The 26,696-nt window shown below is 37.5% G+C and overlaps 1 protein-coding gene across 1 annotated transcript; it reads left to right on the top strand.

Annotated features, from left to right (window-relative positions):
* Positions 1-9,005: 9,005 nt before the first annotated feature.
* Positions 9,006-26,689, top strand: nkx2.9 (NK2 transcription factor related, locus 9 (Drosophila)). The gene is made up of 5 exons (XM_057858754.1): positions 9,006-9,177; positions 9,987-10,551; positions 12,475-12,543; positions 26,364-26,414; positions 26,494-26,689. Exons 1-5 carry the CDS (start codon positions 9,006-9,008, stop codon positions 26,687-26,689), a joined length of 1,053 nt encoding a protein of 350 aa, XP_057714737.1.
* Positions 26,690-26,696: the final 7 nt, after the last annotated feature.

Genomic DNA, 26,696 nt, shown 5'->3' with positions numbered 1-26,696 from the left:
TAAACTATAATCTCATGCACTTTTTTTGTGCGTTACGCACGATTTTTATTCTTTTATATAATTTACCTTCTATCTTTCTTTTTTAAATGAAATACGTCCCGGTGTAGAAACTTCACACACAGGCCTTCATGTACGCGTTCGTGTCACCTCGCGGCTTTTGGGACTTTTTGTCGTTTTAAATCACAAATTTGCTATCTTTGCCAAACATGTGAATGGCCATAAGTATAGCGAAAAACAAGAAAAGGTCAAACTGTGAAATGTGCTTTAAAGTCTCTGGTATAATTTGAATCGCACGAACAGCGAGTATGCAGCATTCGAACCAATGTCTGACAATAATTTTAAAACCATTCAAATCCAAACCATAAAACAATGCTACATTTTAATTGTTTTATTATTTTTGCATGCATCATTTTAACATGTTATTTGCAGTTTTGGCCTGAAATAATGGCAACATTTTCAATACACATTTAGATTCACATTCATTACGTTATATTTATGTGTAATCACGTATAATTCTTTAAATTTTAACTTCTACAGTTTTTAATATTTCAATTATGTACCCCCAATTTTCAAGTGTTTTTTTGTGTGGAAAAAATATTGGGTATTTTCACCGTTCAAGTGGGCAATATGTAAATTAAAAATAAATAAATAAATACAATTAAAAAGCCAATTTATAGCATCATTATAAAACACAATTTATGCACCTGGATGGGTTTTTCAATTTTGTTGTTTCGAATTTGTTTGTCTGATATCAGAAAATAAACACCATAAAGCCATACGTATTAATATTTTTATTGATGAGCCAGTTTTTAATTTATATTTTATTGCTATTTCCATGTATTTGAATTTTAATGTTTATTTTCCTTGCAGTGCACTTGCATTTATGTGCAACAAAACGAGGGAATGGGGGAGCTTTTGTGGTTGATGCAAAATGAGTATATATTGGCAAGAAATGGTAGTGTCGCGGAAATAAATTGTAAAGACAATGTAATCCTCCCGATAACCAATATACGAACAATACTGTGTACGTAACGTGCTCTTAATGTCCGTTTGTTACAGAAATATTTCCTTAACGTCAAAATGCAGCGGTTCTTTTTGCCTGCTCGCGAACCCAGCTGCTTGTTGCCGTTCCAACACGCCCGATTTTCCGCCTGTTGCACGGCCGACACACTTGGCTGAATGGGGGGTAGATATATGGAAGCCCTGTGTACGAAAAAATAAGATGGCTTGAAAAAGGATATACGTTATGGTCGTCCACTCCATTGGAAGTGGGAGGACTGGCTATTAATCATCATGTTTCCGTGCCAGTGATGGCGAAAGACGTTCAATCCATTTTGACTGAGAGGCGAGAGATTGCTGTCAGCGCTCCCAGTTAAAAAATTTATTGCCGCCAATGAGTTAATTAAGGGTAATGATATTAGGAGATGATCGTCATTCTATAATATTATTACCAGGGGTGAAAGTGGTTAGAATTTCTTGCCGGAACTCGAAGGAGCCAGAAATTGTATTTATTTATTTATGGGTTTTTTTTTTTGTCTGTTTTGTTTTTTTTTTTTTTGGGGGGGGGGGGTCAAAACTACTGAAATGCAAAAAAAAAAAACTGTTTCGGTCAGTTATTTCTAGAGCACATACAATAACTGATTTTCATTCAAAATTGTATTTTTTCAATGATTTGCTAAATCAAAGTTAAAAATTAGGAGATTGAGGTTGAGGTTTGCCGTTTTTGTTATTTTCCCTCATTTCCTCACATTCTAAATGCCAAATCCTATCTACTGAAGAACATAAGATGTATATTAAAATTGAAGTTAATGTAAACATTTACTTTTTTGTTTTTTAATAAAAAAGATATAAGTAACATACGATCAGAAAAACAAGTACAAATGACTTGTATTATGCAGTGAAATGGAATATATTTTGAAGATCACGCAAACATTGACTTTTTTAAATCATTAGGAAATGAATAAGTAGCCTAACATAAATGGATAAATGTAAGTCCAAACTGCACTTTGACAGCTATATCTGAACCTCTCCATCAGAGCAAATAAAATTAAATATGATAAATAGGCCTTCCCAACTCTTGCCTTGCTCTTAAAGATTTGATCCATTTTCTGTTGCATTGCCCTTTTTTGTCGCATAAATTCAACAAACTTTTTTTTTTTTTTTTTTTTTTGCCGTTTCAGAAAACATGCATACTTGAACCAATCAGAGCTAACTATCTCTGCTGATCACATGTCTGTATGTCAGCCAATTGAATCGATATGTGAGTCCTGGCGTTTTGCTTTGCTGCGTGCATTCGCACATTGACGTGACTCGTCATCGTCAGACTAACCCTAACCGCAGCAGCTGGGGAAACCTCCATAAAATAAATAATAAATATCGGTGGAAACGAATTACGATACACAAGCCCTTTATTGTGCTTGTTGTTAACACTTGTGTATGTAAATCTGATGTTGATAGATTGCTTTCTTCTTGGAGATGAAATGCATGTGTGGCAGCTTTGTATTTTTAATTTTTCTATTTTTTTACATAGCGTTTTGACAGTTGCCGTCAGGAATCAAAGCACCGTATACCGGAACAGCATTCCGGCCCTGAATCTTATACCGGAACAGCGTTCCTGACCGTTCTGGCCCACTTTCACCCCTGATTATTACTATGTGTAATCGGTAAACATTGGGAAATGATTGTCCTATCAAGCATTTGAAATTTCCTAAAATTCCTTTTCAGTATGCAGATTAGCTCCTGTTAATAATGTTATGTATACATTAATACTATATTATTGAATATATGTGTGTGTGTGTAAAGTAAGATTGTTTTAATATCGTTTTATAATTATTTTGTTTTCATCTGTTGTGTTAGGCCTTATTACAATTATGATTCTCTTTCGCAATGAAAATCAGTGGTATCCTTTAAAATTGCAATATGTGCTGGATTATGATAAACGGTATTAGAAGAAAATTATTCTTGAAAGGACTTCATAATTGTATGTCACTGAAATCCTTTTGCAATATGTTATTTTCTCCCTGTTATTCTCTTCTTTACTGGTTGCACGAGCCTCTCCTATATGGCAAGGCCGACGCCATTCTGCATCCTCCTGCTGTACTAGTATATACGTATGTGAGTCATTTATGTAGGTATGCTTGTTACACGCGCATCCATCATAGCAACATAACACCAGGCCTGCAAGGAGCACACAATGCAATTTGGTGAGTTGTTTTAACGTCATAAAGGGAATTACTAACATAAAAGTGGTGGGGGAAGCAGAACTCAAAACATTTGGGCCATTTGGGCCAAAAAATGGCCAGAATATTTTTTTGTTTGGCAACATTGATGCCAAATGGGCCGGAAGTCAGTCCTATCAAAGTTTCAATACTCGTGATAACGTGTTGGGGTGGGTGTATCACGAAACTAGTCACGCTGCAAATCACTGTAGTAGTTTTGTTCCAGGATATTTTTAATTTGTTAAAAAAAAAAAAGTTGTAATGGTCTTATTTCGATGCACTATTTAGCTTTCATTTCACGTTGTACATGAGTATAAATTTTATTTTGTTTTGTTTTTTCATTTAAGTGTTTAATTCAAATTTGTATTTTGAGGTTTTTTTTAAAAAAAAAATGTGTATGCTTATTTTTCTTATTTCCCCCTACTTTCATGATTTAAGTTTCGATTGGTTTATTTTAGCATTTTGTTTATTTGATAAAATATTCCCTTTTCCCCATTTGCTGTCCCTGAGATATTTTTTCATGTATTTAATAAATCTTTCGTCATTAAAAAAAAAAAAAAAAAAAAAATTCAGCGTGTAGTTGTCATTTTTTAAATGCATTTCATTTTTTAAATGACCCCGTCCTCAAAATATATATACATATATATGAAAAAGTACAAATTACATTTATATTACAAATATAATATTTTTGTTTGACTCTTTCAAATCGTTATGGCTTGATTTCGGATCTAAATAATGTGAGACAATGATGAAGTTGTTAAAACGCTGGACGTTGTCTGCCAATGGTACGAATAAACTTCCACAAGACGTCACTTGATGTCTGTCTTCTATGTGCCGGAGCCGGCTCCTATGAAATGCTTTGACGCCACCTGCTGGCTGCTTCCAAGTACGAGGTAAAAAATAGTGGGAGTGAGGGGTCACCGATGGCTTCGGCCTGTAGAGGACAGCAATGATGCACATTGAAAGCAACACCTCAAAAAGTGTTCTCCTCTTTCAACATCACGATGATGAAACTACACTTTAAAACGTATAACAAAATGGACAGCTTTTAAAGCACATGGAATACTACTAATAATGTAACAAGCATTCCTGTCAGCCCACACGATTGTTATGAGACAAATAAATGCTACTAATTAACTCATTGGCTGCCATTAAGGGGATTAAAACGTCCAACCCATTTGAACTGGTATAGGATAGCTGCCAAACCTCTTAGTCTAAATTGATTGGACATCTATCGCGGTTAGTTTCACTGAAACATGATCATACATTGTGAGTCTTCCCAGAGGAGAGCAAATATTTGGTGGCGGCGTAGACTGAGAGGAACCCCTCCTACTCCTAAATAGATGAAGAGGCTTATTGTGGAGCCAAAATGGCGGCACATGCGGTGCCATTGGTATGTGTTGACGCTCTCCAATGGAGTGGCCTGGGTAAACAGCAGTGAGTACAAGTACCACAATCCCAAGTTCAAGCTTGGACCATTCTATCGTCTTTTGCCAAACATGGAAGTTCACATGATGACGTACCATAATTCCGATTTTAAAATGTAATAAATTTGACATTTGGATATGATGTTTCACTCTTAGAATTGATATATAGCTTTTTGACTTGTTAAATTTCACCTTTTGACGTGTGGTTTTACAAATGGCCTTGATAATTTACTGATATAATTTCACCTATTGATTATTGACCTTTTAACATTTTACGTGTAAGAATGTTTATTATTTATTAATTTTTTTATTGAAAATGCAAGCTGAATGAACCAAAGTATTTCCTTCCAATTGAGGTCACAGGCAGTCATTTTTTTCACTTTTCACATTCCGGATTATAGAGCGCACTGCCCAAAGCTTAATCTTATCGTAAGATTCTGGCAAGCTTTGTCGGTGCTAGTGTAGTAGCCGAGAGTCATGCCCTTGAAAAATTCGGATAACCATTGTTTGGGGAAAAAAAAAAAAAAAAGGGAAATCATCTGTTAGACTTAAATGATTCTTCTGTAGTGTGAGCAAGGATCTTCTCTTGACAACAAGTTGACGTGCACCTTACATAGTTTTCTCCTAAAAGGAGGCAATTGAGCTATCACTAGCTAAATGTGTTTGGAAAATAGAATACACACCGAATGTGTACAGATACACATGGGAACTTGAGTTTTGTCAAAATGGAACACTCACCCTCGTCGTTAGACTTTGAACTAAGTAGCCACGGAGCAAAATGAAACGTCAGTAGCGGCTTATAGTCCGAAAAATACAGTAAATTACAAGCTATGTAACTACTGTACAATGGTGTCCTATAATAGTATCCAAAACTAACGTTGAGTGTTAGATATCCAAAAGACATGCATACTCCAAGAACCACTGCAGCCCTAAAGCGGTAGAGTGACATAGAAACTAAGTGATTCAATCAAATTACTCAGTGTTCTTGATATGAAGAATTATTTTAGTAAAAATAGTTGCCTCTTTTAGTATAAATAATAGTGCGGGAGAAAAAAGTTAGCAAATTCTTTTTCATTTCTGATGGTAAAATGTGGTTTGATCATTAAAATTACAAGAATACCACAGTCTGCTTGAATTAATACAACAGAAAAAAAGTTTGCACACCCCCCCCCCCCTAGATATTTTGGTTGAAATAACACGTCGGGGGTCATCCGTTTTGCTTCATGTTTCTATCGATACAGGCGTGTGCACGTGAACGCGCGTGGACCCGGCCACCCAAGTCCTCCTGGGTGGTCGTCCCAGGCAGGCGGGGGAGGCGGGGTGGCTGAGGGTGTTACAAAGAAGGAAGATGTCGCTGCATTTGTTGTCCTGATTGACGTTGGCAGGATAAATCCCAGCTTGTTCCGTGTTGTCATGGCTCTCAATGGGAGCCCACCGATACACCAGGGGGACCCCGCTCACACCCCCCCCACCTTCACACCGTGTTAAACACGAGATTATGTTCACTTCCCTTGATTCAGTGTCATATTTTGGCCCAAAATATATCTCTGGGTGTGCAAACCTTTGTGCTCGAGGGCTGTGTTTGTATTTTAAAATGGACAGAAAGGTTAATTTTGTTCAAATGATGGGAAATCATTGACTTGTTACAACTTGTTGATTTATTCAGATTTTTTAAATGGTTGCTTTATTGTATAAATTGATTTCATTAAAGTGCATGTAGCAAATAGATTTGTAAAATCTCTACTCTCACTTTACCACAAATTTGAATTCTTAGACATAATTAACCAGTTCTTTTGAGAATGTACTTGTAATCATAACGCATACACGAAATAATGTTCAATTTTGTTATTATAGTTGTCTTTTGTCTTTTCCTTTCGGCTTTTCCCTTCATAGGTCGCCATAGCGAATCAGTTATCTCCATCTATCACTGTCCATCTGCATCCTCTGCTCTCACACCAACTATTTTTCATATCCTCTTTAACTACATCCATAAACCTCTTCTTTGGTCATCCTCTAGTTGCAATTATTTATTATTAGAAAATGAAAATGAGAAAGGAACAATTACGATGAAAACAAAAATGGTAATAGTATTTCGTGACTATTGCCATTTATGCCGGATCCGATAATGAAAGCCGATGCATAAGGGGAGACACTTCCACCCATATAAACCTTTGACATGTAATTTTTTTTTTAATCTAATAAGACTTACTGAAATTGATGTCAACCGTGGTTCTGTCAATTTAAGAGCAAAAAGGCTAATAAGAATGCAGGTTACATCATCACTAAGCAGACCAATAGAAGCCAGTATTCCAATAACATCTCACATTTAGCTCCTAAAGCCTCATACAAAAATAATCAGTGGTTAAATGCATTAGAGAAAAAATCTTAACATGTCAATTTTGACAAGATATGTTTAATTTTAAACTTGGAAATCAAGCAAAAATGTATCAGAAATTCAAATAATTCAACGTAAACCATCATGAATCAGATAAAGCCAAATCTATTCTTTATCAGGATTAGAGGTTTAATAATAAGTATCTGGATCCATACAGCAATCGAAGGCCCTTCAATATGATTATGGCAGAATTTTTAATACCTGCAAATATCGTATTGTAAGAATTATATCATCGATAAATTGGTGATAACGATGCATGGATCTGAATCGAATAGTTATGCAATGAGCCAATCAAATAGATAGAAACACAAAATGTCGATCAATCGATCAACGTGGTAATATTTTAGACATGCCGCTTGTTAAAGTTTTCTTTCAATGCCTGAAATGTTTCAGCAACAAAACCATGAGAAAACTTATTTAAATCAATGTAACTTTTTCTACCTATTTTGAGGCAAAATATATAGCGGAAAACACAGACAAGACTGAAAAAGCAGTTTCTGCTCTTGCACTCCTCTTTAAAAGAAACTGCTGTATTTTAAGCCAAAACAACTGTTCTGTTTGATAGAACAATATGTCTATGCTGCCATAGCAGATTCATGGCACGTTAAGCCCCCAAACTATTTTTAATTTGTCTGTTTTACCCTGGAAAGCCCCATTTACAGACGTTGTGCAACCGCTTTTGTTTCAACCCAGCCATAAAACGAAGGTAATTAATTATATTTATTATTCAAAATGTCATTTTTAGCTTAGAATCATTAAGTGATGTCTAGTATTTCGTTAAAAAAAAAAAAAACGACTTTAAAAAATTATTCACTCGCATATTTTAAACTTTTAAACAAATTACGTCACAATGAAAAAAATGGTGTCTGTAAAAAAAATCACGGATATCTACCTCATAACTATGCCTTAATTAAAAAAAAAAAAATTTTTTGTTACTGTCGCATTTTCTCCTATATGTTAGATGATAAATAATCGATCCAAACAAAGAAAAATTGGGGGGGGGGGGGGGGGGTTTAAAAGGGTAAATATATAAAAAAGAAAATCTTGACCACTCCTTGATGTCTGCGATTTCTGCATCGCGACCCTTGTTATATTACCATGTTTCACCCATAAAATCCCTAAAAAATCAAGCTGTTGCCATTCACAGCTGTGTCTTGACACTCAGTGCATGCTATATGGAGTTTTTTGATCGAAACAAGGCAAGTACGCGATATCTCGTAAAAGTCATGGCGTCTTTAATTTTGCTCTTTCATGCTCTATAACCTCCAGATAGGGTTTCACGTTTTTTAAATTATTTATTTATTTATTTATTTTATAAGTATAAATTATTGCGTCACACATTTTGTCAAGAAATATGAAATATTGATTCATTATCACAAAACAACTTAATGCGATCTAAAAAAGAAAAATTTAAATCATGATTAAATGTCTAATTCTTTCCATTGACGTCCAAATGGATGGAACGCATTTTTCGCAGTCAGTTGAAGTCAACGTTATTGGAACAAAAAGTTCTCGAAAATCTGTTCGTTTTTCCTCTAAATTCTTGATGTTAAGCGGCCGTCACGTGGTGTCCATATTAGATTAACCAACTCGAGGCTAATTGTTCACTTAGTATGCAAATGCTTGACACGTTGTTTGGAGTGCGGGGGGGCTAGTGAGATGTTGGGGTGGAGGGGGGGTTGTCTTGTTGTCACTCGCCACCCAAGACGGTGATTCATGGAGGCGACAACACCACCGCCACCCCATTCAGGTGGAAGGGAAGGGGTATCGTGTATATATATAAAGGTGGATGTGTTTGTGTACACATACTGTTGAATCAGCCCATCAAGTGGACTTCTTGGAATCACCTCAAGTGTTTACTTTTTTCCCTCTAATTATTTATTTGCGCCGAGCAAACACGTGGTGGAAGGGGATTATTATTTTTGCTCATTTTCTTTGAACGGGTGCGCCTGCGTGTTTGTCGAAATGGCGGTGCCCACCAATTTGAGCTTTTCCGTCCGAAACATCTTGGAGCTGCCGGAGCGATACCCGAAGACTTTGCCTGAGTCGTCGCCACCACCTTCGTCTTCCGCGCGGTCGCCCTTCGCCCCCCTCACCGCATCGTGGATGCTGGACTCCGACAGGAGCTCATGTCTATGTGAGTTCAACATTTGCTCTTTACATGGCTGCACATGCATACATTTGGATGCTAAGTTATAGAAAATCTTAAATTCTTGCCTAAAAGATGACGTCACTCTAAATTCAAAGTTCTTGATTAGAATAAACGAAAAAGATCACAAATCCTACTTAAATTCTGATAACAGCAAGACAAGTTGATTAAGATGTAGTTTTGTATGAATTTTTTGTGGCTTTGGTTGACCATCCTTTTCATAATTGATTTACTGTATGAAACTACAAAATTACAGATTTTCTACAAGTCTTTAACCATGTTTTTTAAACAAATTCTCAATTCTAGTGTGAAGAATCGCTTGATGGATGCATAAAAATGTGGATGCGGCTTGCAAAACGGTTTTCCAACCTATGAGTTGAAACGCTGCTGGTTTATGCAGCCTGAAAATGTTCCGATTTTTTTTTTTTTTTTTTTTTTTTTTAAATCAATAAGAGATATATTTTTATATTTTAGATTTTTAGATACAATATATAAAACCGAAACTTTCAATAGTTAAAAAAAATTTTTTAAACCCACTAAATCAGCTAATTGGCGTGAACATTTTTTTTAAAAATGAGTTAGACTTAATTTCATATATTTCTAATTATAACTATTATAACTATATTTAAAAAAGAAAAAAAGTTTTTAATAGTTTGTTTTCCGATATTTTTAAAGACGACTCAAGTTTGTTAATGCCATGAAACATTTTGTAATAGTCTAGCCATTGACTATAATTATATATATAATATTTACTTGCACTATAGTGTTAACTGAAATGATGCTGTTCCCCCTCTTAGCGTGGGATGAAGGTAGCAGCCCGGAGGCCTCCCCAGACTCCACAAAGCCGGACGCCGAGGAGTCTCTGTTGCAGCCGACCAAGAAGAGCAAGAAGCGGCGCGTCCTCTTCTCCAAGGTGCAAACACTGGAGCTGGAGCGGCGCTTTCGACAGCAACGTTACCTGTCGGGCCCGGAGCGGGAGCAGCTGGCCCGCGCCCTCAGCCTGACGCCTACCCAGGTCAAGATCTGGTTCCAGAACCACCGCTACAAGATGAAGAGGGGCCGGGGGGTGCAGGTGGACGACTCGGAGATGCTCCCTCCTCCGTTGCTGCGTAGGGTGCTGGTGCCGGTGATGCTCGGCGACGGGAAGCCCTTCTTACTGGACGGGTCGGGGGCAGGGGGCACTTCAAGCGGGCACCCGCGGACGCTCCGTTTGCCCCCGGCCGCCTACCCGGCCGTCCGGGGCCTCCCGGCGGCCCTCCCGCGGGCTCTGCCGCCCCTCCACCCCCACTTTCAAAGTCCGGTGGCGTCTGGATTCGCCTGGACGGACTTTTGGAGTGACTCTGTTCATTTTGCTCCTTTCAAGTGACGTCTTTCCAGTCCACGCACGAACTCCGAATTCCCCCTCCACGCAACTTAGAGGAATAAAAGATAACTTTGCACAATTTATTTTTTCTATTTCTGCTCATTTTTGAAAGTTAACTCATTGTCTGCTATTGACGGCAGTAAACGTCCAATCCGTTTGCAGTGAGTGCTGCCAGCCCTGCCCTCTCAGTTCAAAAGGATTGGACGTCTGTCGCCGTCAGTTGATGCCAATGGATTAATATTGTCAGGAATTATTTTACCAGTTTACTTTTAAATATACAGTGCTGTATGTGATTGAATGACATTCACTGAATGGAGTGTATTAGTAGTAAATACAATATATAATAATTATTGTTCTTAGACTTCATGTTTAAATGTATTTGAGGACACAATTATTCATTTTGTTTCTTTGGAAAGGAACAATAATAAACATGTTTAAAAAAAAAAAAAAAAAAAAATCCGGAGTTTTCCATTGTGATGTTATTAGACATTTTTGTTTGCAAATTTTTTTTTTTTTTTTTTTTTGTGTCAACATTTTACAAAAACTGTCATCCTGCTTGTCCCAACCTTAGGTGTCCTTTTAGTTTTTCGTTCCAAGAATTTAATCAACTTTACTTCATTTTGATTCAAAATTATTTTAAAAATGTTTTTGCATAGTAATGCAATTAACTCATGCATTGAAAGCTTTTCTTGCATGTCTTGGTAAATACCAAATATGTTTAAAAATCATGATTTATTTATTTAAAACAAAACAAAAAAACCCTCCCCATTAAGATGATTCAAGCTTTTCATTGTATTCCTTCAAATTGTGATGTATCAGCGCTTGAGGGGCCTTTCTGATGTTAAAAACTAATTATGCAGCTTAAAAGCTGTGCAAACACTTTTGTGGAATAAAAGGAGAGCCTTGGCTTGGTTTCAGCATGAGAATGGTCAGTAAACACCATTTCACCCTCACTGAGGAAGCAGGCACTCTGAAAATCCAGCTGGTGTAACAAAAAAAATTGTGAAAGCTTCAAACTATCCCCCATAAATAGTTGCTTTCCGCTATTTTGCTAAAATGTTTCTAAAGCGCCGAAGTCAATATCTGATTGATACAAACGAGCTATACTAAAACGAGGCAGACTCCAAGTTTTGTTTCAATAGCCGAAAAGTACCACACACATAAAGATGATGGTGTTGAAAAAAAAAAAAAAAAAAAAAAGGATTGCATAATATTATCACAATAATATATATATATATATATATATATATGTTTTTCGTAAGTGTTGTCTAATAAATTGCTCCAAAATAAACTCTCTAGAGCTGTTGTGAAACAAATGCATTTGATTTTAATATTTTCAATGAGAAGTGATTTATTTTTCAATCACTATGCTTGCTGTAGTCTAAATTCGTTCGGCACAAAAAAAAGTTATATACAAGGGCTCTTTCACATTAGACCAAGAGGACCAGGGTCTGGTTGGAGAGCAACCTGGCAACAACACTTGCAAATGACTTGTTAAAAAGGTTCAGTATTCACACTGCACCAACCGAACATTCTGAGTAGCATCACGTGGACAAAAGGCGAACTCCCTGATTGGACAAATATAGAAGAGTAAATACCTCTCTGGGAGTGGAGGGGAGGGACCGTGGTGGAACACTGCATGTAATGTAGCATATACTCACCCTTTTACGCTATTTTGGAGCGGACCAGAGTTCATTTTTTTTGGTCAGAACTAGAGTTCGGATGTGCGTTCACAAACAGCGCTAGTGTGAAAGCACCGTGAGAGCACTTTCACATTAGATCAAAAGGACCAGGGTCCGGTTGGAGAGTTACCTCGCAGCAACACTTGCAAATCAGTTATTGAAAAGGGTCAGCATTCACATAGCGCCAAGCGAACTCTTACTTTTGTGACATTTTAACTGTCAAATTGTTGCCACTTCCAGGAGAGCGAGACTCACAAAACGGCTGCCCCGAGAGGCTCCACCTGTATATGCCACTGTCACTCTCACACGGTACGTTCAGCAACAGCATGCAAAACACAACCGCCACATAGAATCCAATTCTGTGCATCAAATGCAACTGCTTTGTGCAGCACAACAATATTGGCCAATGTTCATATCATACCAGTCAACCCGAGGCCATTGGCAATCTTACAAATAGTGACGTATGCCCTTACAAATTGGTGACTAATTTTACAACGTTGTATATAGCGTGCAATATGAGACAAAAATAAAACTCAATTTTTAAAATAATATGAATTTATTGGTAATAGTGTAACATATACCCTGGTGTAATCAAAGAACAGTCAAAATCTTCAGCTACATCATGATTACTAAAATTTAACAGTGACTTTTGTTATAATTGTATGTAGCACTTTTGGCAATTTCTATCATGTCTTGATGGCTGCACTTCATGGCACTTCAGCTCGCAATTCAGTTTGACTTGAAGGTAGTTCGTTAGTGTGACCAATTATGAATTAAAAGGGTCAATTGATAAAATTAACTTACCGATGCAATCTTTGAGTCAGGGAATATTTCTTTTGCTAATTCTGAGAAATGATCAGCAATAGTTGCAGGCAAATTGTGTTCGCCAACAAATTTACAGAATGAAATCTCCGCTTTTGTCACTCTTCATTCGGAAGACTTCATCTTTATGACCAGTGTTGTTAATCTTACTTTTAAAAAGTAATTAATTTGTTACAAATTACTTCTCCCAAAAAATAATCGAGTTAGTAACTCAGTTACCTGAAGGTAAGAGTAATTAGTTACTTGGCAAATTAACTGGTGTAACCTTTCATGTTTTTTTTTTTTTCATTAAAAAAAACAAAAACAAAAAACATAGTAACCTTTGCTATGTTTGGAAATCGTTTAATGTTGTGAATCAGCCGTTAAAGTTGTTGAAATTGCTACCGTTTTTGCATTAGTTCCCTTCTGTCTACTTTCGACATGTTTAAGTTTAAAAACTGTTTCATCATTTAAAGATGGATTCAAGTCAAGATTTTGCTGATTTAGGAGTATTTTAGATAAAAAGTTACTGAAGTTTGCTAGAAAGGTTCACTACAACAGAGCCTTTCTGAAAAGTCTACTGCTTCAAAATGGCGACTGTTAATTAACGCCGCCGTTTGTCATTTCGCATGTAGTTCTATATGCATTTAATATCTAGGCGTAGATTGTAGGCTGTCGGCTACAGTCAGGAAATATTGGAGCAGCCTAGCATCGCCTTTGCTACAGCGTTGCAACACTCTTCTCTCTCAGTGTCTCTGAGTTTTCTCGCGTCATTCAACCAACATAGTAACGCATCGTAACGCACATTGTCTCATTGCCAAAACGGTGACAAAATCCAAACGGAGAAAAAAAAAAGCGTAATGCGCGAAAAACACAGATTTTGAACGTACGGCGTACACATTTAAAAATCGGTGCTCACTTGTACAAATTACGCCGAAACCGTACAACTTGACAGGTATGTAATATGTCATCTTTCCATTGTTGATTTTGAATAGTGTGCACGCTGTACTTCCTTTTCCAATGATGCCCTGGGTGTAACATCACAGCGTCACGCTGTGACGGTGCACACAAAGTAGGAAAAAGCGGACCCTGGTCTGGTTGCATTAACAAGCGAAGCAGGGTGCGCTTAAAACGGATCTAGACCCATGATTTTTGAGTGGACCAAAGTATGTTTGTTTGGTCCGACCTAGAGACATTTACAAAACGAAGCGGACTATCTGAGAAAAAGAACTCTAGTCCATTTAAAACGGACTAAACAGTGCTAGTATTAAAGCGCCCTAAGTGTTCTGTCGCCACCATTGGTCCGTTAACAATGGAATGTTAGCTAATGGGTTGGGTTGTAGTTTCACATTGGCATACATCAGGCTGGATGGATATACCTGGTTCGAACGGTAAAAAGACACCAGAAAAATAATTTTAGTGACTTTCTTCTTCTATTCCACTTTTAACTTCGTATTATGATTCGTCACACAATAGAATCTATACCGTCTTTACGTGAAATTTCCACCCAAAAACTCAATGTCCATCATTTGGATGTGTATTGCCTCTCAGTTTTTGTACTTCAGCTCAAATCATCAGGTGTAAATTCTGCTGAGCCAAACCATTAAAAAAATGACTTTAATACATAATGTATTTGTGGAGTTTTGAGAGTCGTTATAATCGATTTTTGAATACCTTTTAACAATACATTTTAAACAAGTAGTTTATTTAGTGTACTAAAACATTATGAAAGAGTGACTTTGATATGCTGATTGGCGTCACTAAATTTATATTACCAGGTCAGTAATAAATACAATTTAGAAGCATATAAGAAATTCACTCAGTCTTGCAAGAAATAAATAAGAACTGGGAAACTTTGGCACAACTTGATTATTTTTATAGTTATCAAAGATGTACAGTATATGACGGAAGACAGAGAAGAACGAAAAATCAGTTTCTGCTCTTGCACTCCTCTTTAAAAGAAACTGGTGTATTTTAAGCCAAAACAGCTGTTGTGTTTGAAAGAACAATATGTCTATATGATGCCATTGCAGATTCATGGCGCACTAAGCCTCCGAACTATTTTCAATTGTCCGTTTTATCCTGAAAACCCCCGTTTACAGACGTCGCGCAACCGCTTTTGTTTCAACTTAGCCATAAAAAGAAGGTAAGTAATGATATTTATTATTCAAAATGTCATTTTTAGCTTAAAATCATTAATTGATGTCTAATATTTAGTTTAAAAAAAAAAAAACGACTTTAAAAAATTCACAATGAAAAATTTGGCGTCTGTAAAAAAGTCACGTATATCGACCTCATAACTATCGCTTAATTGTATTTTTTTGTTACTGTCGCATTTTCCCCAATATGTTAGATGATAAACGATCGATCCAAACAAAAAAATGGAAAAATAACGTTTAAAAGGGTAACTATTCGAAAAAGAACATCTCAACCACTCCTTGTTGTCTGCGATTTCTGCATCGCGACCCTTGTTGTATCACCATGTTTCAGCCATAAAATTAAAAAAAAAAAAAAAAAATACAGCTGTGGCCATTCATAGCGGTGTCTTGACACTCGGTGATACATGCTACATGGAGTTTTTGGATCGAAACATGGTATGTACGCGATGATATCTCGTTAAAAAAAAAAAAAAAATTAAAAATGCCCTCCTGTTCAAATTTTTTCTTCCGCCAGAAAATTGAGATTTTAATCTTTCCAATGATGTATCACACGTGCATATCGGACAATTTTGAAATTAGGCCAAATTGGGGGTCTCAGAGCGGAACTTAAACATGTCATGAATGACCAAATTTTGGGGGGTTTGGGCCAAGAGATTTTGTCACTTTTATCAACTGTGGGCCCGTAATTCCTTTGAGACATTGTTATGATTCCGTGCTGTGTGAAAAACGATTTGACTTGACTTGAATCACTGAAATCAGTCTTAAATTTATCAAACAATCTGTCGATTGATTGCCCACCCCTGTATGCTATATTTCAATACAAGTGGATTTTTCAGCATTGTGATGCTAGAAACTCTTCCATGTACCATTTTCATTTCCTTCACTACTGGGACTTGAACTGGAAGGGTTGGCAGAGATCAATCATCTATTTTCTTCTATTATACTGAAGTATGAAAGCAGAAAAGAGTATTTTTCATCAACAGGAGAGCTCCTTTATACAACCCCGCCTTTTCACATCACATGGGATGTATTGGTGGCGAGGGGGGCCGGGTGGTCTCGTGTTCTCCCGCCCCCAATAATGTTGTTTGCTCGTCCTGTGACCCCGCAGCCCGTCGATGCTGTCACCTGGTCCTTTGTGGCCACCTTGTATCCCATATGGAGTGAGGGGGGGCACGCGGCTTGTCCACCCTATCCCTGAAAAGACCATTGTCCCCCCCACCACTTTTTGGGGGTTCACAAGGGAGCGAGGCAAAATGTTTAGTGTTTCAATCGTGAGATGTTTAATCGGCAAATTTATGAGCTTTGAGGCGACAATGGCGTCGTCCAGCTGACGGGGGCGCAAGGGGCGGACAAAGACCGCCTTTGAGGGGTTGCCATTGGTGTCTTTAAGTTGCCCCCAAGAATTGTCTGGGGCTCGTATCAGACGGCTCATCCGATAGTGTTTTTTTTACTGGCTCCCCTACCCTCATTTCACAGTAGTTAACCGGTGGGCCATAGGAAGAGGTTGCGGATGTCCGTACGCTGACGACAGATACAAAATGCATGAATGTGATCACAATTAGAGAATAATGATAACTCATTGAGGCCAGTATCCAATTAATTTGAACAGCCCTCCTAGTGCAAATGGTTTGGACGTCTAGCACAATTAACTCATTGACTGCCATTGACTGCGATAGATGCCCTATTAATTTAGCCTGCATGGGAGTGCTGCCAGCCTCCCAATCAAATTAGATTGGATGTCTGTCTCCGCCAATGGCATTGAAGCATGATCACTAAATGCTAGCCATCCCAGTTCAAATGGATTTGATGTCTATCACGGAAAATGGGAGTGAATGAGTTAATGTCAGCCAGTGAAATAGCATTAGATTAAAAAGCTGGTAGAGGTGTAAAAAAAAAAAAACTGAAGACTTAATACACTGTTGAAAAATAAACATTGCAAGAATGTGAAATTTCATGTCCACTTATTTCACTTGAATTTTCAGGTTTAGATGGAACACACACAAAAAAAAAAATGAAGTTACCTTAATCACAAAATTTTAAGTGAACTGGAATTCCGTGAAAGTTTTAACTACAAATTATAAAGTACAGTATACAATACTTCAGTTTAAGTTAATGTAACCTGCAGATATACAGTATATTTCCATAAACTTCACAATCCGATGACAAGACAGCCCCTACAGACATTGCACCACGGCTTCCTGTAGAGGGCCTGGCCAAGCAGAGTGTCATGGAAGCTTTCACTGCGATATACTCAAACACACACTGCGTTCTAAAGCCAGATTTAGGTAGAAACAGGACAAAATTTTTAGTGCATACAAGCAGGCAGGAGTGTCTCAAGAGTGATTTGGTTGAGGATTCAAGGTAATTATTATATGAAATAGCACCACGCATGCACTTTGAAATGTTGTAAAAAAAAAAATGAATGGAAAAATTTAGTGTAACTTTAACTTGAAATATTTACGTAAAATCAATGATAACTGCACTTTTTTTTTTTTTTGCTTCTAACCAAGGATCTAGACCAGCGGTCTCAAACCGACTCCACAAAGGGCCGCAGTGGGTCCTGGTTTTTGTTCCAACAGATCCAGCACAAACAGTTCAACCAATGAGGTTTCTACTAACATAAGCAGCACCTGATTGCAATCAACTGATTACACTTGTAAGAAACCAGATTGGTGAAAAGGTATTTGTCTCGTTTGGTTGGAATGAAATCCAGTACCCCCTGCGGCCCTTTGAGGACCGGTTTGAGACCACTGATCTAGACTGTTTTACATTCATATATTTATAGAAATTCTGGGATTTTCGCCTTTATTTGCGACAATTTTCAACTTAAAAAGCTCTTCGTTTTGTGATGGCCCCCATGTTGAATTTTGTATCCATACACAATAGCTTTATATACAAATAATCAGGTAATTTTCGGCCAACTGCCTGTTTTTTGGCAAAAAAAAAAGTAATTTAGACATTTCTGCATCCATACAAAATTTTTTTTTGCTTTTACGTGTTTTATTTGAATTCGCTTTTGTTGAGTAATAGAAAGACGATTCTGCATGCTTTCCTCAAGTAATTTCCTATGGGAAACGACTTTGAATGTTTTGATGCCGCTGCTCATGGAGACTCACATATGCCTAAGGGAGGTTCCTGTTTTGGGTTTAGGTCGCTAGCGGCTTTAGTTTTGGAAATATTTGAATTTTAAGTTTTTGAAAATAGGCCCCCTACGAAGCAACCCCGTGTCCCGTCAACTGATGGTGAATTCTATGATATTTCCTTTTATTCACATAAATATACAGTGGGGCAAATAAGTATTTAGTCAACTATTAATTGTACAAGTTCTCCCACTTGAAAATATTAGAGAGGCCTGTAATTGTCAACATGGGTAAACCTCAACCAGGAGAGACAGAATGTGGAAAAAAATACAACAGAAAATCACATTGTTTGATTTTTAAAGAATTTATTTCCAAATTAGATTGGAAAATAAGTACTTAGTCACCTACAAACATGCAAGATTTCTGGCTGTCAAAGAGGTCTTACTTCTTCTAACGAGGTCTAACGAGGCTCCTCGTTACCTGTATTAATGGCACCTGTTTTAACTCATTATCGGTATAAAAGACACCTGTCCACAACTTCAGTCAGTCACACTCCAAACTCCACTATGGTCAAGACCAAAGAGCTGTCGAAGGACAAAATTGTCGACCTGTACCAGGCTGGGAAGACAGAATCTGCAATAGGTAAAACGCTCGGTGTAAAGAAATCAACTGTGGGAGCAATTATTAGAAAATGGAAGACATACAAGACCACTGATAATCTCCCTCGATCTGGGGCTCCATGCAAGATCTCACCCCGTGGCGTCAAAATGATAACAAGAACGGTGAGCAAAAATCCCAGAACCACATGGGGGACCTAGTGAATGACCTACAGAGAGCTGGGACCACAGTAGCAAAGGCTACTATCAGTAACACAATGCGTCGCCAGGTACTCAAATCCTGCACTGCCAGACGTGTCTCCCTGCTGAAGCCAGTACACGTCCAGGCCTGTCTGTGGTTCGCTAGAGAGCATTTGGATGATCCAGAAGAGGACTGGGAGAATGTTATGGTCAGATGAAACCAAAATAGAACTTTTTGGTAGAAACACAGGTTCTTGTGTTTGGAGGAGAAAGAATACGTAATTGCATCCGAAGAACACCATACCCACTGTGAAGCATGGGGGTGGAAACATCATGCTTTGGGGCTGTTTTTCTGCAAAGGGACCAGGACGACTGATCTGTGTAAAGGAAAGAACGAATGGGGCCATGTATCGAGAGATTTTGAGTGAAAATCTCCTTCCATCAGCAAGGGCATTGAAGATGAGAGGTGGCTGGGTCTTTCAGCATGACAGTGATCCCAAACACAGAGCAAGGGCAACAAAGGAGTGGCATCGTAAGAAGCATTTCAAGGTCCTGGAGTGGCCAAGCCAGTCACCAGATCTCAACCACATAGAAAAACTGTGGAGGGAGTTGAAAATCCGTGTTGCCCAATGACAGCCCCAAAACATTGCTGCTCTAGAGGAGATCTGCATGGAGGAATGGGCCAAAATACCAGCAAACGTGTGTGAAAAGCTTGTGAAGAGTTACAGAAAACGTTTGGCCTCCGTTATTGCCAACGAAGGGTACATAACAAAGTATTGAGATTAACTTTTGGTATTGACGAAATACTTATTTTCCACCATGATTTGCAAGTAAATTCTTTAAAAATCAAACACTGTGATTTTCTGTTTTTTCCACATTCTGTCTCTCATGGTTGAGGTTTACCCATGTTGAAAATTACAGGTCTCTCTAATATTTTCAAGTGGGAGAACTTGCACAATTAGTGGTTGACTAAATACTTATTTGCCCCACTGTATATAGCTGTTCATTTCACATCGTTACACATAGTCATTTATTGTCTCATAGCACTGTGTACGGTCTACTTATACCGGAGAGGAATATTGTTTTGATTAGAAGGAGTGTCATGGCCAAGGTCACTGATTAGTCAACATCCTTCTCCCCGTGTTCTTCCACTGTTTGTAGAATGACAAATATAAACTGTAACATCTCGAAGGTTTGGGGCAGATCGACTTGTGAGCGCCTTGTGGTGCTTTCGGGGACATTTGTCCTAGCCGGCCAGCTTTTAATGACTCCTTCTTAACAAATGTATATATGTTAGGTGATTATCGCTTTCTTTTGATTCTTGAATTGTGTGTCGTCATCTCCTGTTCGTTAAGAGAAGAAAAGAACCTGTAAAAAGAGAAAAGTGACTTTTTTCTTCTTCAAACCCTTATATTGTGCTCACATTTTTTTTGCTAGTGGATTAGATTTGATCTGTGATTTAACTCCAAAAAATACAAAACTTTTACATTACACCTGTATTGCCCGGAATAAAAGACGGTGTTTTTTTGCATTGAAATAAGACTGAAAAAGTGGGGGTCGTCTTATATTCGCGGTCTAGACGTTATACCCACTCACGACGCTAGATGGCCCCAGATATCATTGAAGCGATGTTCTGTCATGACAGATCTCAGCTACTCAGGTTTAACCAGTTTGCATTATTTTATTGCAATGTTTTTCCCTATTCAGATTTGTTTCAAGACTACAGTTACAGTTAGACTTCAGTTTGATGGTTAATGCAGTTATTGCATTTTTTGTTTTGTTTTATCACAATAGATTGGTTTATTTACATTTAAAAAACCAGAAGCCATTCATTTACGAATGTGATTGCACTTTAGTTTACATATTTAAATGTTCAGATATTAAGATTTGAATGTGGCAAAATAACATGCTTTTTCACTCAAATATATTGTTATAATCATTTGTTTCAGATGTACTGTAATTATTTTCTGTATAAAAATTAATTTGGTATTCAAAAAGTCTTTTTTTCAAACTTGAGTCTTGAAAAAGGGGGGTCGTCTTGTAATCAGGGCCGTCTTTTATTCAGGCCAATACGGTATTCGGTTTTTGGATCAAGATTGACCCATTTTGAAGTTTGGGTATGAAAATAATACCATTGATTTTTTTCATACCCTTGAAAATAGAAATATGGATCAATTTTTACCTGAACACATTACAAGAGATTTACATAATAACTTCATGCAGATCAAATCCTGCCACAGTGGCAGCGGAACACGCAGACAACTGAGCTACACATCCTGGCTGACACCCGTGGTGCAAGTGTGGTCTTTTCAAGATATCGGGAATGAAGCTAAGGCTACGGTCACACAAAATATCATTTCAAGTTCAGCTGAATGACTTCGAAATTTAAATATTGCCCACAAACATTTTATTGCTTGACCACTAAAACAGTGAATCGATCGAAAACATTCTTCATTGTGTTCATTTTAACCCCCAAAAGGTATTTAATTAGTGCAGATAAATCACCACTTACTGGTTTTCAGGGGTTGATTCACCCCTAATCAGGGGTGAAAGTGGGCCGGAACGCGCCGGATCGGCGTTCCCCCATGAATTACGATGGTAGAACACCGTTCCGGCATATGGTGCTTTGATCCCCAAAATATGACGGCAACTGTCAAAACCCCATGTTTAAAAAAAAAACTGCCACGCTGCCGCACACGCATCTCCAATAAGAACAATCTATTAACGTCAGATTTTCATACACAAGTGTTAACAACAAGCCTAATAAAGAGCTTGTTTAGCGTCATCCGTTTCCACTGATATGTATTATTCATTTATTCTCGAAGTTCTTCCCAATTTCTCTCCCTATCTGACAAGTCGTGTCGCCCTGCACACACAGTAAGTGCACATGCACTGCAGGGCACGCAGGAAAAAAAATGGACTCTGCTGTCCGTTCAATTGGCTGACGTAATGACATGTGATCAGCATGGCTAGTTAGCCGTGATTGGTTCAAATGCACTTTTTTTTTTAACAACAAATATAGGAGGGGAAAAGCTTGTTGAATTAAAGGGACAATGCAACGGAAAATTGATCAGGTCGTTAAGAGAAAGGAAAGAGTTGAATGACGTTTATTGTATTTTATTTCATTTGGGTAGTTCAGAACATCTTCCATGTTAATGTGCACTTTGAACTTATTTTTGTTCTTTTATGTAAGGTTACTTCTTTATTTCCTTATAATTAAAAAAAATGTTTGATTTGTCTTCAAAATTGCTCTTCACTGTGCATAATGTAAGTCATTTTTTACTTTTCAAATGTACAGTACTGTGCAAAAGTTTTAGGCTGTATATTTTTATTATATTATGTATATACAGGATACACTGTATGTATATATTTTCCCCAAGTGGAAGCTTCCATGATCCTAATAAATTTAATAATTAAAAAAATATATATATACAGTACTGTGCAAAAGTTTTAGGCAGGTTTCCTGCCTAAAACTTTTGCACACAACTGTATGTTACTTATATCTTTATTATTTAACTCATTCACTCCCAGCCATTTTCACCGGTGCAACCCCCTTCGCTCCCGGCCGTTTTATTGGATTTTGACTGATTTTGCAAGCCCACAGAAAATTCTGTTCTATTGCTATATACTGTAAACATGGAACCCACCAAAAGAAAGATTAGACTCTCTTCTTTCAGCAGGAAAAGTTAGTTCATATCTTTTTCCATTCTTTATAAATCAGCATTAGAAAATAGCTTAGTTTGAGCAATTTTCCAATTTCTCATGAAAAAATAGAGAAATTGAGCATTTTGTAAACGCATACATTTCAAACATAACTTTGACTTTAACACAGCTATTTTTTCTTTTAGTTACATCCCAAACATCTGAATAATATTTTCCTTTTACAAAATAACATAAACAACACGACAAATAGAGCTTTTGATAGCAAAGTAACAATTTATTTACACATAAATAACTGAGAGATGACGCTGTTGTGGCCGCGACGGCCGGGGTAAACTTTTCCCTCATCGCCGCCTGTCTCATAAAGATGGATTTTTTTTTTAGTCTTTCCAGCACGGGCTCAACTGCATCGTCCGCTGCACTGGTGGTCCCGGTCGTTCTGCTCGGTCGTCCGCCCCCTGGTGTCCTGGACTTCCATTCGGTCGTCTTCCGCCGGCGCCCCGGCTGTGCGACCGGCCGTTCGTTCCGTTGAATCGGGTTGCGGGTCTTACCAAATGCGCTACTGCCCTCCAGTGGCCAGTTTTATTGCTTTAAAATGGATTTTCAGCTTTGTGCTTTGGAGCCAAGTTGAATCAGAACCTAGAGATGTCTCTTGTTAAAAAAAACGTAAAAGACGTATAAATATGTCTTTGGGACACTGAAACAATTAAAAATAGAATGCATTTATAGGTTTTTGGGAGCAAATTAGTTAATATAAACAGACTTTTTTTTAATCTTCAATTTTAAAGTACATCTTATGTTCTTGAATAGTTAAAGTTGAGGTTTTGCTTTTAGATTTGAGGAAATATAAAAATTTGAATTATGAGGAATTTTGTAAATCAGTGAAAAAAATCCATTAAAAAAAAAAAATGGAAATCAGTTTCTCATTTCTGCCTTGTTCCAGTGTAAAGCAGCAGCCTAATGCATGTGTGAAACCTACAAATTCATTCATGTTCTGAGCCGCTTATCCTCACGAAGGTGAAAAGGGCGCTGGAGCCAATCCCAGCTAACTATTGGCAGTATACGGGGTACACCCTGAATCTGTTGCCAGGCAATCGCAGGGCACAAGGAGGCACACAAAGTCATACCTAGGGACAATTTAGAGTGTTTGATCAGCCTACATGCATGTTTTTGGGAGTACCAGGCAAAAAACCCATGCAGGCATAGTGAAAACATGCAAACTCCACACTAGAAGGCCGGAGCACGGGATTGAACCCTTGATCTCAGAACTGTGAGGGGAATGTGCTAACCACTGTGAAACCTGTTGTTTTATTGTGTTTTATATTTATAACTGTGCCAAAAGAAGTTTTACCATTTCGGTGGTTTTAGGGGGTTTCAGTCCCAAGCACCCCGCCCCCGGTCTCCCAAAAAAAGGGCTCCGTGCCGAACCTTATGTTAGGGAGTTCCAGCAAGAAATTCTAGCCACTTTCACCCCTGCCCCTAATTTAAAAAAAAACAAAAAAAAAAAAACTTTCGCTTGGTTCGTTGATGCCACTAAACAGTATTCCCACCTGCCCCCAAAAGTGGATTTACAAAAAAAAAAAAAAAAAGATACAGGGAAAAATAAATGCACACATGAAGCACTAGTATGGGTGGATTCCCCCGAAAACGAGCAAAAACATAGAGGCAAATAAAAATAAAATGGCATTTTTCAAAAGTTAGTTTCACATGCAAAAAAAGTAATAACAAAAACATTTAAATGTACTCAAAATTTAATCGAAATATTGTGCTAACGTAGTGCCGTCAAGCAATTTTTGCAGGTTCTTGCAAAACATTATTGGAAAAAAATACAAATCGTTGACGAACATTAAAAAAATTATAAACCACCAGTAACCAGCTCGTGGCTCTGTTTATTCTTTTTCGGGTAGCTACCATCGCTTGAATAATTGCTGCCAGCATAAAAGAAATGGACATCTATTGCCATCAGTAGCAGCTAATTAGTTTCCCCCATTGTATAAGACAGAGGTCTGCTCACTATTCCACATAGGGCTACAGTGGGTCCAGGATTCATTCCAAATAAACAAGACGACACGTTTGCACCAATCTGGTGTCTTACAAGTTAAGTGTAATCAATTGATTGCAGTCAGATGCTGCTTGTTGTAGCAGAAACCTCATTGGTTAAACTGTCCATGCTCGATCGGTCTGAATAAAAACCAGGACCCACAGCGGCCCTTCGGGACCGGTTTGGAGACCCCTGGTTTAAGATGTTTGGCTTCTGTGGGCCTTTCCCTTGCTTTTTTGTCCACTAGATGGCGCCCTCATACTAATGCTGATTTCTCATGCTTCCTCCCAACATCAACGGCTTGCAGAGTCGCTTTGATCCGCTGCGGGGTGCAATCTCACCACAATTTGTGTCACTTTATTTGTCCTGAACCCTCCTGGAACGTTGGCCTGTGACGTCGTTAATAATTTATTAAAAAATAAAATAAGAGAAAAGAGAGGTCACTGTAGCAGGTAAGCCCAATGATATTGATGAAAAGAAATCTGTTTAAAAATGTAATTTAAATGTGCAACTTTAACTATTTTCTAAAAACATGAAATAATACAATTTAAATGCAAAGTATTTCTCTTCTATATCAAATTAAGTTCTATTTCTATTATTTATTGAACAATTTTTTAAAAAACTGAATGAATATAATTTAAATACAAATTATTCAATTTCCAAATATATTTGATGATCGAAAGAAAAGAATTTTTGAAACTTTTTTTTTGTGTGTGTGTGGCTATTTTAAAATGTAATTTAAAAAAATACTGGTTTAGAATTCAAAACATTTTTCAAAAGTATAATATTTAACATCGAAAATGTTGCCATTCAAAAGTAGCAAACATTTTAATAACGTGAACTATTTATAGTTGAACTTGTGAACTTTAAACATGGAAAAAAGACTAATGACCCACATACAGAACTTTTTGTCACGAAAATATTTTTCTAAAATATTAATGTTAAATAATAATGATAATAATCTCGACAAAAATGGAAAATGACATATAAAAACATTTTTACACCCAAAATATTTTATGTGAAATGACATGATCCATTTTTTGTCATTCAAACGGAAAATACAAATACAGTGATCCATCGTTACTTCGCGGTTCAACTTTTATTGCCTCAGGGCATTGCAGATTTTTGAAATCTTGTTTGACGAATAAAAGAAAAACATTCATGTACACTTTATTTACATCTGCATGTATGCACTGACATGTATCGTATGAAAGCGCGAGAGAATGAATAAACAGTGCGGATTTATAGCTATATTTTATATACATGTTTCAAACGATTCTTTAATGTTCTAATGATAACATAGCAATTTATTGGGATTTATACTTACTGATATTATATATTCACACCAAAAAAATGCATGTTAAAAATTGTACTATCTTAGCGTTTTTTCACTCGGTCGGTTCTGGTCCCCATTAACAGCGATCAGTGTATTAGAAAAAAGAACATATGTTTGTATTATTTAAAAAGAATCTCCATTTTTATTGAAAATGACTCAATCCGATAATGTTTTATTTATGTAAATGAAAAATGTTCCGTTTTTTTTCGACCTTATATGAGCACATGACCCTTTCACTCACTCGTGTCAATGTAGACAAACAAACAGTGAGGTTACAAGGGCACCTACAACAACAAGTGCAATCAGGTAAGGGAGGTGCTATTCAAACCAACGTGTATTGAGCGCGTGAGAGGACTGAGTTGCTTCTCCTCTCAACTATTGCAAGAAAGAGAAGTCCACGCGCACGCAGCCCCCTACCCTTTTTTCTCGTGATGTTCATCAAGAGGCCCTCAGTCAGCGCAGTTAATAAAGTGCGCTGCACGCTGACGTCATCGGAGCCCCCGCCCCTCTCTTCCGCCTTAAACGTGTGCTGCGTGGACCCCCCGAGCCAACATCGGCGAGCTCCCACTCCATCCAATTAACAACAAG

The sequence above is a fragment of the Corythoichthys intestinalis genome, chromosome 15, assembly GCF_030265065.1.
Source record: "Corythoichthys intestinalis isolate RoL2023-P3 chromosome 15, ASM3026506v1, whole genome shotgun sequence".
Classification (NCBI taxonomy): domain Eukaryota; kingdom Metazoa; phylum Chordata; class Actinopteri; order Syngnathiformes; family Syngnathidae; genus Corythoichthys; species Corythoichthys intestinalis.
The sequence above is the reverse complement of the archived record's forward strand: the minus strand, read 5'-3'. Positions and strand labels throughout refer to the sequence as shown.